At 39.2% G+C, this 12260-nt stretch overlaps 1 protein-coding gene across 4 annotated transcripts in view; it reads right to left on the bottom strand.

Moving 5' to 3' along the window:
• SEMA6A (semaphorin 6A) overlaps positions 1-12260 on the bottom strand; it is a 138899-nt gene that overhangs the window by 64832 nt on the left and 61807 nt on the right. For all 4 annotated transcript variants that reach the window (XM_054031761.1, XM_054031759.1, XM_054031762.1 and 1 more), the window contains exons 3-6: positions 11439-11556; positions 5747-5807; positions 3545-3607; positions 2602-2703 (exon numbers count right to left, since the gene is read on the bottom strand). In XM_054031761.1, coding sequence (XP_053887736.1) covers positions 2602-2703; positions 3545-3607; positions 5747-5807; positions 11439-11556 — 344 coding nt within the window. The remainder of the gene's footprint in view (positions 1-2601; positions 2704-3544; positions 3608-5746; positions 5808-11438; positions 11557-12260) is intronic.

The raw sequence follows: 12260 nt of genomic DNA, 5'->3' as shown, positions 1-12260 counted from the left end.
CCACCATGTAGCAGGGGCTAGCTTTCCATCCTTTAGCTCTTCATTGTTATCTACCACTGACCTTTGGGTGTTGAGGATTTGGACCATCGGACTCAGTTGGCATGCCAGGGACAGGGCTCGACCTTTGTCTCTCACCCCCAGAGCCCCAAGGAAGGGTTGAGTATAATAATGTGAGCATATGCAGGGAATGACACCAAAGATACCCCTAATACTGTATTACAGCTATTTGTTTATGTGGTTTGGAGTTTTTTGTCTTTACTGATTGTTTTAATAAAGATAGCAAAGGCTTTGCTTTATCCTCAGTGTGAGTGTCTTTGCCATTCACCCTGAGGTACCCTACAAGATATTGAACTTGTCAGTTTTAATTCTGTGGAGCCTGATTCTGGGACGAGAACACTATTACCCCCCCCCCTCCAGCTCATTCATTAGTATTAATTGGCAATCAATACTATTATTATTAACCATTCAAAAGGATCAGGCTACATCAATAACTTGTATGTTGGGGTAAAATCCTTCTAACATATTTAACTCACTTCAACAGTACACACTGTATAAATCAAATGCAGAGTTCAGAATCATAGACCATGAAAAATAATCCATCTAGCACCATCAAGCTACCCCAATCAACTTTAAGCTCATATGTTATGAAACCTAACTCATTCAATGGATGATTTGTCATCATTTGTTTTCTGTCATGTATCTTTTCTGTCAAGACCTTCTGAACGGAATCAGTTGTGTTTACTCTAGGATGGGAAAGCATTTAAAGTGATGGTGAAAGGAAATGAGCTATGCTCCAGAGGTCCTTCCCTCTGCAAGGAGCACAACATTCCAGGGTCATCTGTACTTTCACTTTACAGTGCTGAGGGATGGCCTTATCTTCAGTTTGGCATATCTCAAGTGCCCTGGTGCCATCTGTAATCCCTGAAATACAGTCAGGGAAAGTCAGTGCAGGTGTCAGAGTGACCTTCTGTAGGCCCCAAGAGACATCACCGTGCAGGCTCTCAGAGCATAGCAACAGCTGAGGGAATCAGCCAGGGACATATATCATGGGGAATGAAACATCTGCAGAAAGGATCCTCACATTAGGATGCCAAGAAAATCCGTATTTGTACTAAAAAATAGCTTTCCGGCAAGGAGACTCCTAGGAATTTGTTAGCAGCATTAATTGTACTGAGCACTAAGCAATGACAAACAGAAAACTAAACTTAGGACTGGAAACAGGAAACTTGGCAACATGATGTGGATGGAAGGTTGGGGATAAGGGAAGGGGAAAAAAGAGAGACTTTTTTTAACCAGACCAGTTGTTCTAATTTCAGTACTCCTCATATCAGGTATCTGCACTATATAATTAACACAGAGCTACAGAGAAGACTGTGCTGCTGCTCTGCACATGTGTTGATGTGTTTAGCTCATTCCAGGCTAAAGCCATTGCAGGAGCTAAACCAGCATGGCAGAGGAAGGATGGTGAGAAGTAGGGTAATACTGTGTATCACTGCTGTAGTTGCTTTCCTGGCAGTTGATATCTTCAGTTTGTTTTCAGGACACTTCTTACAATAATCCTGGACCTGATCCTGTACCTTGAAGTAATGGGAGGTTTGCCATTGACTACTATATGAACAGGAGTAGGCTTTTTATCAGTAGTAACTGAATCTTCTTCCTCTCCAAAGAAAGGTTAGAAATGCACCTTGTGACAAAGGCAGATTCTAAAAGAGTGCACTGCTCTTAGGCTCAATACTAAGGCCCTGATCTAACTCTCATTAAAACAATTGGAAAACTCCTATTGATTTCAGTGGGGTCTGGATCAGGACCTAAAACCCTACTCCTCAGAAAATAGACAAAGGTTGAATAAATGGCTTTGCATGAATGCAGAAACACTGGCACACAATTGGGCTGAGGGAAGGAATCTTCAGCTCTAACATGTGGTTTATTAGCAGGGCAGATGGGCAGTTGTTTAGTGCAGCCTGCTCCTAATCTCTATATGATGTTTCGACCTTGTAGATACCCCATTTCTTTTCCCCCTCTGCATTTCCCTGTAGCAGTCTACTGCTGAAATCACTTTCACAGAATGAAGAAGTGTGTAGAGTCCTGCACAGGTTCCCTACTAATTGGGTCCCCAAATACCAATGCAGCAAAAAAAGGCATAGTTTCCACTATGCTAAGCCCCTAAGTGTCTAGACTAGTATCTTTGGGATTGGGCACAACACAACAGCCAGATTCAAAATGGTTTATGGATGAGAAATCCTCAGCCTCAGGCCTGTACTTTGAGATGCGTCAGAAGTAAACTTTTTACTTAAGAAAGTTCAGGGTACTAGCCCATGTTTTTGCAGTGAGCTGTAAGTTATTGTTCAAGACAACTGAGAAGGATAAGATCAAGTAGCAATATACTTTTATGTGTAGAGGTTGCAAAGAGGTGTCTATATCAATCCAGGCAAATCGTAGAAACCCAATCAAGATTCCACATATAGAATGCTGAAGAAGTCAAACAAGTGAGGATAAACTATGTAATGTTGAATGATACATTTTATGCTGCCAACCACACAGTCAAAATAAATTGTTAAATTTCTCAGCGCACAGCTGCAATCTCCTAAACATAACACCTACCTTATAGTTCCTGCAAGAAGGGTTGAAGGCATTTGTTCCACAGATAAACAAGGTATCATCATTTCGTTTCAGGAGGACTTTAATAAAATTATGACACTCATCCTGAAGAAAAATAATAAAAAGTATTTTACACAATATATTACAAATGTTTGGCTTTATTCTTGTGCCATGATCTTTCACTGTCAGGGCTAAAATGAAGCTGGCTAGTAGCCACTGTGACATTCTGGGCTTTAGTTTCACAATTTTTTAACTGACAGTGAACAAGACAATGAATTTTCATTCCATTTGTTTCAACACAGTTGCTAGGAACTGAGGACATTTTATTTACATTACAGTTCAGACTTCATTATTGTTCATGAATTTTGTTTGAACTTTGTTGCTTTAATCAAAACTGAGGACCTTTCGGATATATTGCTGTAATACAATAGTAACACTAATTTATTCAGTGCAGTACACTAACGTAAAACTGATGGAAATCAGGTCCAGAAACTCTGGGCCCGATTGTGAGCTGACTAATGTTAGTCAGTGTTTGCACTAGTGTAAAATTGGGGTGAGATCAGAATCAGTTCTTCTGCATCTAGAAACACACACTTTGTATTATGGCTTTTTATGAGCTCTTCAGTTAACTCCCAATGGAGAATGGACAATAGTGTTTAGCTATAGGAGGCAGCATTAAGCCATGTCAGTACACTTAGCACTGTGTCCATAATTCCCACTGCTTCTAAGTATTTCATGATGTTACTGCAGCTGCTGTCGTAATGTTTCATCACATTAAAAGCAAACTATTTTTGCAAATTAAAGACTTCAGTAAGTTGATGGAAAAAGCAATTACTAGCAAAGAAGTGAATGGCATGATCCATTCCACATCACAGAGAGCAGTCTGAGATAATAGTTAAGAAACTAAACTAAAGTGGCAGCTGCAGGAGAAATGAAAATTGCCTACCTTATGTTTTCCCTTCATTCTGCATGTGTCTACATCAGCCTGTCTAGATTTCCATGTCAGTTTCTGCAAGGATCAAGAAAGAAATCAATTAGAGCCCAGAGGTTGTTGCATTTGATTTCAGAAGTAAGAGTTCCCTAGGGGAGACTAGCTGCTGAACATATATTTATTGAAAGCTTTCTGCACCCTTTCTCCATGATTAATTCACCATAACAATGAAAGATCAGTGATGTAGAACATTCACTTAATTTTCTGTTGGGTTTCTAGTTTAATGAATAGATAGCATCTCACCTTCTAAAGCCTGCAAACATGTGAACTTAGTAATTTGCCAATTTTTAAAAATATATGCACTTTTAAAAAAGACTTTTCTTTTCTCATCATTTCTTTTAATTTGATGTTGTTTTGCAAAGCAAATTGTTGCAAATGGACTATAAACTCATTAGTTATCAAGCCAAAGCATACACATTGGCACAGTCCAGTTCAGATGAGCAAAGAAATCCAATTCAGGTTATTCTCCTTACTTCACATTAGCTAATAGGCTCAGAGATCCTCTAGCTATCAAAGTACAGGTACAGGTTTTATTTTCTAACATTGTTTCCCTGGAACAGTTATAGGTAAATCCCATATTGGATTTTCATTCCTCTATGAACCGGAATCTAGATACACCACGTTATGAAGTTACGTTAAACTTGCCATGTAACTGAATTATAGAGTTATAGAGTTTAAGGCCAGAAGGGACCACCAAATCATTTAATCTGACTACTTGTATATCACAGGCCACCAATACCACCCAGGACCTGCACACTAACCCAACAACTGAAATTAAAGCAAAGTATTTTTGACTAGATATTAGACTATTATGTGCCAGAGGCAGAGAATGGGAGGTGCACCGATGCCTGAGGCCCCTGACAGGGCAGGGAATTAAGTGTGATTCACCTGGGTGATCCCTGCAGGTTGCCCACACCTTCCACTGTGAGGAAGGCAAAAAAGATCATGGACAATCTGACCTGGGGGAAAATTCCTTCCCGACCCCACATATTGCCATCAGTTAGGCCCCGGATTGAGTGTATTAGCTTTGAATAATTATAGTAAAACTTCATTAAGAAGTCCCTAGCTTAAAATACGAACACCCTTATAACAATAATCATGGCTTCGACCTGACAGCTCCATTTAATGAATTGAGTTAGTACTCATTCATTACAGTCCTTCAATAAAACATTTTTCATGGATGTAAGCATGAGCGGCGGGTATAATAGGCTGGGGAAGGCTGTAGTTCCCGAAACAGCCCATGTGACTTTGCCCATGCTCCACCCCGAGGTCCCTCCCTGCTTGCCCTTCCCCCCTGATGGGAGCTCTGGGCTTCAGCGGGGGAAGGAGGGTGGGAGGGGTGGGGCCTCAGGCAGAGGGGGTGGGCTGGGCAGGGGGCTAGCCTCCCCGAGCCCGGGATTCACCCACTGCCCATGGATGTAACACTAGTTTTTCTTTCCTCTGCTGCTCTATGACCTCATTTTAATATGAGTATCATGTCAAACTCATATATGGCATCATTCATGGATTTAACATGCCCATTTTTCCTTTCCTGAGGTGAAATTCACCCCGGTGTTCTATGAATACCATATATTGCATATAGGGTATGCCATGTGCCGATTAGTATGACGAAAGTGGTGGGAGGTCATTTCTAGAAACATTCACACAATAAAGAGGAGAGCAATGCAAGAAAAACTATTCCCATTTTGAATATAATTTCCCGTGAATGTAATGTGGTTTTTCTTACAACACTTTATAGCATGATGTTATAAGAAAATTTTATTTACTGCATACTGGCATGACTGACTAAAAAATGCGTATATGAAAATATATTAGATTTTGCCTTTTATGATGAGATTTTTAGTATTCTTAATTGGTATAGTATAGCAATTATAGAAAGCTACATAATATCAATGAATAGATGTTTGCTGGATTCCAGGGAGCTCAGTGTATTTCGGTACTGGCTGCTTATCAAGCTAGCTAAATCGCTTATAAGAAATTCACAGAGGTCATGACTGCTATTCCAGCTTTCCCCATATATGACTAGCAATTCCACCTTACTTGACTAGTACAATTTTTACAGCAATGCTGGAAAGCTGTTTGAAACAATGCCCACTTCCTATTTACTCTCTGTTCTTTCTAGTGCCTTTAGTTTCAGGATGATAAAAAGCTACTTACTTTGCTAAAATAAATTTCTTCTGTCTGTGATGTGTCCATATCAACAGTGTAAATATGGTCCCTGTAAACAAAGGTAAATCAATGCAAAGTCAAAAGCACTGGTCAGTTTATTTTATACAATAAAAAAAAAAAGAACAGACACGATACAAGAAAACACTACTGATTGCTTGGTCTGCTTCTTCTGAGAATGCACCACTGTACATAAACTGCTTTGCTTTTTCAATTAGAAGAGAAATTCTAAAAAGCTAACTCAAGATTCTTCCCAGTATCTTATTTGTATGAATGAGATTTAAGAAAGGGGGCTAGTTCCTCATCTCTGGGGTCTGGTGGGCAGATGTTTTTTTGCATCTTTATATCAACTGCAATCCTATTTAGGAAACCTTTACCAGCTTCCTGGGATGGCATTCAGTATGCCATTCATAGTCATCTGAGGTTAATGCTTTTTTTTTTTTAAGTTATACCTCCAACCTCAGCCGTAATGATTTGATTGACAATATGGAAGGGAAAAAATTGACAGCAACAAAATTGGTCTTCTCTTCACACACTGATGGCCAAATTAAACTCTAAAATTCACCCTCAGAAGAAGTTTAAATCTCGCCTGTGCTCACCTTCCTGTTTTGCTGAGAACCTGGGTTTCTCTACAATTAGCTACCAATCTTCCCTGAGCAAGGGGAAACAGACTCAGAAAGTCAGGTGAGGGGATATTTTTAAGCAGTCCCCTTCTGTGTGAGTGGATCACAGAGACATTTTTGACTGGGGCACAGAATTAAAAAAGAAAACAAAACACCTGAAAGAGCCACACCAAATTGTGCAGGAGGGGTGAAAAACACCCAACATCTAATTTTTCCTTGAAATAACAATGACTTTTTTAAAAATGCAGGAAGTCTTATGGCTAGAAAACGATTCATAGCTTTAAAAGGGGGCTATATCGGCGTCTGTTGAAAGTAGGATACAGATCGTTTCCATTTTAGAAGCCTCTGTTGTCAAGATTAGCTTCATTTTATCAAGTTTGAGAGAAACAATATTAGCTTCTAACTAAAGCAGACAGAAAACACTCTTTGCTGTAAGATGAAAATAAGCAACACTTCTCTCACATGGAGAAAAGGGGCAGCATTGTTAATAGAAATTGGCTTAAAAAAAAATCTGTCTGCCACTGCAGTTGAGGCAGTTTGTTTTGTAAGATGCCAAACTGAGGTGGTGTTTTTCTCCCTCAGTCTTCAATACAAACCAGAACTGTCATTTACTTTCAAGATGGGTTTAATGCCTTATTATTTCCTTGACTTTACCAGCGGAGCTATGGTCAGGGTCAGTGTCAGAATAAAATTACATATTAGCATATCAGCTTTTTAGACAGCAATGTTTTATATATATATATATATATATATATATATATATATATATATATATATATATATATATATATATATATATATATATATATAAAATCATAGTTGCAGTTGGGGCTACTACATAAAATTAGAAACCAAGAATCTGAATTGTAAATTGACTGATTATTATGCATTGGCAACACCTGAAAAAGTGTTCTGATTGGCCCCTTTCTGGCACAACTCTTTACATTAATGATCATTTTAGTGCTGTGGATTTCTTTTTAAAAAGACAAACTAGCAACAACAAAAACCCGGTAAAAATAAATGGGTGAAATTCAGAAAGAGGCTTGTGTTACTTAGCATCACTCACACCGTGGCCCTTCTGAGTGACTTAAGTGAGTAAGCGACTTACTTTCTGGCTTGCCAAAGTGTCATAGGAGAATTCAGACACCAAGTTATGGAATTAGGTCAATGAAATCTGATTTCAGGATAACTAAAACCATTTCCGCATGCTGTATCTAACGCACAGTTGCCCACAGTGTTGGCAAAAATTAAAAGAACTGTCTAGTGAAAGGCACTATAGATACTAACGGACTGTTTTGCCCTCTCTGCCCCAATACTGCCTACTGGCTGTGGTATGTGTACAGTTCTCTGCTAATTAAGTTATTCTAACACAAACTGACTTAATCCTAGTGCTTCTGTTTTCCCACCTCGTCAGCAGAACTGAATTTTGTTGCCATGGTATAATCTTGTGGAGGCAGGGAATTTAAATAATGCTGCTGGCTGTGCATGACCCTTGGCCACTTAGTGCAATGTCTGGAAATGTGTAACTGCACTCTGGTACTGCAGAGGCTCAATGAACCATTCTGTGCATACATATGGGAGGTGACAGATCATGGGAGCAAAAGCAACCACCAAACAAGTCAGCAGGAAGAGATGACACAGTTAACTTCAGGAAACGTGTGTGCAAACCTGCACCCTCTGAGGGAAGAAGAAAATGCTGCTATTCTGTTACATATCCAGAGGGAAAGCTCAGGGGCAACATTTCAGAAAAACTCAGCTGGGGGTAAGAGATGGGAAAAGTTGTGACAGCACAGAACATAATTTATGATTGTATTGTACCCTGCAAAGTTGGGGGAGGGGCAAAAGGTGGAAGATATTCTGGAGCATACAGGCCTAGGAAAAGTCTGAGAGGAGCAAACTAAGGTCTGGAGGGGCAACTGCCCCGCTTGTCCCATAGCAAATGATGCCCCTGGGAAAGATGCTCAGCTGATGTAAATTGGTGTACTGCTCTAGCCTCATTGATTTCAGTGAAGCTATGCGAACTTACATCAGCTGAATATCCAGCCCATAATTTGCACTGAAATCTTTCAAAACCCACAAAAAGTGTTTAATAATAGTTAGTACAAAATTCTTATATACATCCCCATATCCTATTTGACAAAACAGGCAATTGACAAACAGATTTTGTTGTATGCCAGACATCCAGTAGTAAACTAACTGTTAGCTGTCTCTGAAATTAGTTTGTCCTTTTTTCCAGGGAAATTAACTGCAAAGTGAACAGTGAGCACTGGATTTTCTTAAAAACCTCTATGTTTAATCATTTGTTTTCATTGGTTTTCAGATAATTGGGTACAAATGTAAACTTAGTATCACTATATTTAGACACCCAGAAAACAACTTAAAAGAAGCATCTGATATGGTAGCTAAGAGATTTATGCTAAATACAGATTCAATTAATCCTGTTATGAAGCTCTTTGATAAACACTTTTGATTGTGTTCCCATTTGCTTCAGTCTCTCAGTTTATTGCCACCATTAGTGTTACAGATATAAACTTTCACTCACTCTAATTATGGAAAGATCACTCATTTTTAAAAGTTTATCACTTGAAGATAAAAATTACCTTTTGAATTTTAACTTTTATCACATAGGCTTCTCAATCTAGAAGGGATTTTTTCCCAGTAACATTCTGAGGAGGAAAATAATCTACTTAACAGTTTTTTAGTTACTGGAACAAAGAAAAGTTTAAGAAGATTTTTTGTGCTTGTGTAAATAAAAATGGATTACGTCTTTCTGTTCTTTTTGCAGGTCATTTGTCCCCAATAATATTGAAGCACTTCTCTATTTGAATATAATATAATATTTTATATATACACATTCACACACACTCATACACAATTATGGTATATATTACACATACACAGACTAAGGAGCCAATTCATTTTTTAAAAACATGAACTGTAATTTGTGAATTGTAATTTGCCATCACGAAAAGTTCAGATTCTTTTTCAAACTGTAGCATCAGTGTGCAGCGGAGGCATGTAGCTTGCTGATTACAAGTTAATATTTGCATCAACATTTTAGTCTGGGAACAATGTTTGGATATTTTAATCCACCAAGCAGATTCACATTTCTAATTCTAATTGTCACATTGCAAATAACCTGCCAATTTAAAAAAGAAAACATACACACACACAAAAATAAGGCAATTCCCCCATGAAAAATTACATTAAGGAGTAAATCCTGCCCTCCCTCTGGCTCCCCCACATGCATGTAACCACACAGGTACTATGTTTTCACAGGAAGGCGAAGAGTGGAGCACTCTCCCTGAGAGACTCTGCACAGTCTCTGTGTCATTGAGCCAAGTTCCACACTTGTTCTTTGAAGAATAATTGAAGGCGAAGTTGTTCGGTGGGAGGCATGGACAGTGGCTGCATGCATAACATGGATCCTGTTGCCCAAAATACTACATGGGGCAGCATAAATCACATCCATTGCGCCCATCCCAAACCTATAGTAGAAACTGTCACCTGTTTGGGCAGTGTAGGAGGTGCTATAGCAGTGCTATAGAAGCTGAAGCTAAGGATTCTAGTCCTCTGCCTGTGATGTACAACCATCTATTTATTTGGGCTGCTCTTTCCCAGCAGTTGGCCCCTAATGAAAATTAAAGGCTAGCCTGGTTATCTAGTCCTTTATTGAGTGCAACAGGCTGCAATGCAGAATATCTGAGTTTGAGACTTGATAATCTTTTAATGCCTTGTGGACAGGAATTGGGAATGTTACAGAAGCATGGCGTGCAATACTTTGTAATAGGCTGGAGCACGCATGAGGATCAGCACAGTGATGTATGGGAAAGGTCTGAGGAAAGGGTAAGGGGGGAAAATAGACAAAATGGCCTTGTTTTGAAAATATATGGTCTTAACTTAAAACACTACTCCCTACTCTGCCATAACTCTAAGACTGTGCCTCCTTTTCTAGGGACTACTGGCCTTGGAGAGTACTTGCTAAGGAAAGGAAAGGAAAGGAAAGATCATAGGAAACCAGCAGAGAACTGTGGACCCAAAATCTCCAGGACATGTGAGAAATGCAAGCCTATATATGAAGAGTTTGTCAGAAACTGAGCTTTGCAGTGAAATCTTCAGATTCCTCCAATGTCTAGGCATAATGAGAAGCAACTTGAAAGTGCAGTTACGGTGTAAAAATGGCACCTTCTTACTCAACAATTCTGTTCCTTGGCATATCAATCAATCAATGACTCTAACCCATCTGCTCCCTGAATATATTCTTTCTTATGTGCCAATCAGCAGGGTATTTAGGTACCATTCTGTGACATTTATGTAATAACAATAAGTTCTGACCTCCTGTTAGCATTGGAAAGCCAAAAACATATGGGAGAATGAGTATTTACATATAATATGCACCAGGTCTGCAGCTGTTAAAAAATTGGTATAGTTCCAATGAAATTGTAAGAGATATGCCAATTTACACCGACTAAGGAGCTGGCCTTATAAGCCTTCTCATACAAATGCATGTGTTTGTGTATATAAAAATATAACTGTCTAGCAAAAAGCTGCAGAAAAGACATTTAATTAACCTCATGGAGTACATCAAAAGAAAAGCAGTAAACATTTCTTCTGCCTTTTTTTTTTTTTGGTTTTACTATAAAATATGCCTAGAACATTAAACTTTAATTATTCTTATTCAAATATGTACTTATGCACACAGTGGATCATTTGTGTTTGTTCTCCAAAATATGTAATTAATTGTGTGCTCAAACAAAATCACAAACTCCTTTAAGGAAATAATAATTCTGTCTCTATCCTCCAAGTCCTTGTGAGTCCCTTCAACTTCCATTGGCTTTAATGGGGGCTGCAGATGGCCAGCACCCCCAGAAGCTGCTCAGCGCCTTGCAGGATTGAGCCCAAGATGACAAACTAATGTAGCTTTTAAGACGTATCACAGATAGACTATAAAGACCAATGTGTGTGATAAAATCCTAAAATAAATGTCTGGCAGAGATAAACTCAGAATATCAATTTTTTTCTAGGAGTAGCAAGAAGGGAATTAGGAGAACACTACAGACCTAGCAGCAATGTAGAGGGTTCTGTTCATTATCATGATCAGCTGGATGTCCAGCCTGTGCCTTTGTGTGGCGTTCCGTCCTGGCTTGTGCCCCACAAACACCGGATACTGTTTTGTGTCTGTGAGAAGGGACAGGGATTGGGAGAAAGAAAGCAAAAAGACACAGAGACACTCACATTATGAAATCATGTTAACATGGAATATCCCATCACCAAACCCACTGCCAAAATCTATAATTCCTGCTCTTACTGTCTCTCCCCACCATACAGCCTGGGGTACTGAAGTAATAGCACAATGGATTGCATAGCTCATCAAGGTTATAATCTTTGTTTGCAATTGTCAAGGAGAAAGCCATTATGTTTTTAGAAATGAAAAACTGTGATTTCTGAGAGCATAAAACTGCTCTGAGAGTTCTTGGCATAAAGGTACTTAGCACTTCCACACAGTTTTCCTTTCATCCCCTGCAGTGTTTTAAATGCTGGATGCTGCCTGCCAAAGTTTATCTTTCAGGACAAAGCTATTTTATGGTACAGTATACAGCGGCTTTCAATCTGTGGTCCATGGACACCCGGAGGCCCGCAGACTATGTCTAAAGGGTCTGTGAAAGGTTGTCATTACCTTAGTACAGTGGTTTTCAATCTGTGATCCATGGATCCCGGCTGGTCCGCAGACTATGTCTAAGATTTCCAAAGGGGGCCGCATTTCCATTTGAAATTTTTTAGGGGTCCACAAATAAAAGAGGGTCAAACCCACTATTTTATAGTAACTTACCTGTCACTGCAATGGCTATGCTGGCTAGTGGTTAGAGCTAAGGACTTGGCAT

This window comes from Malaclemys terrapin, chromosome 6 (genome assembly GCF_027887155.1).
Source record: "Malaclemys terrapin pileata isolate rMalTer1 chromosome 6, rMalTer1.hap1, whole genome shotgun sequence".
In the NCBI taxonomy this organism is placed as follows: domain Eukaryota; kingdom Metazoa; phylum Chordata; order Testudines; family Emydidae; genus Malaclemys; species Malaclemys terrapin.
The sequence above is the reverse complement of the archived record's forward strand: the minus strand, read 5'-3'. Positions and strand labels throughout refer to the sequence as shown.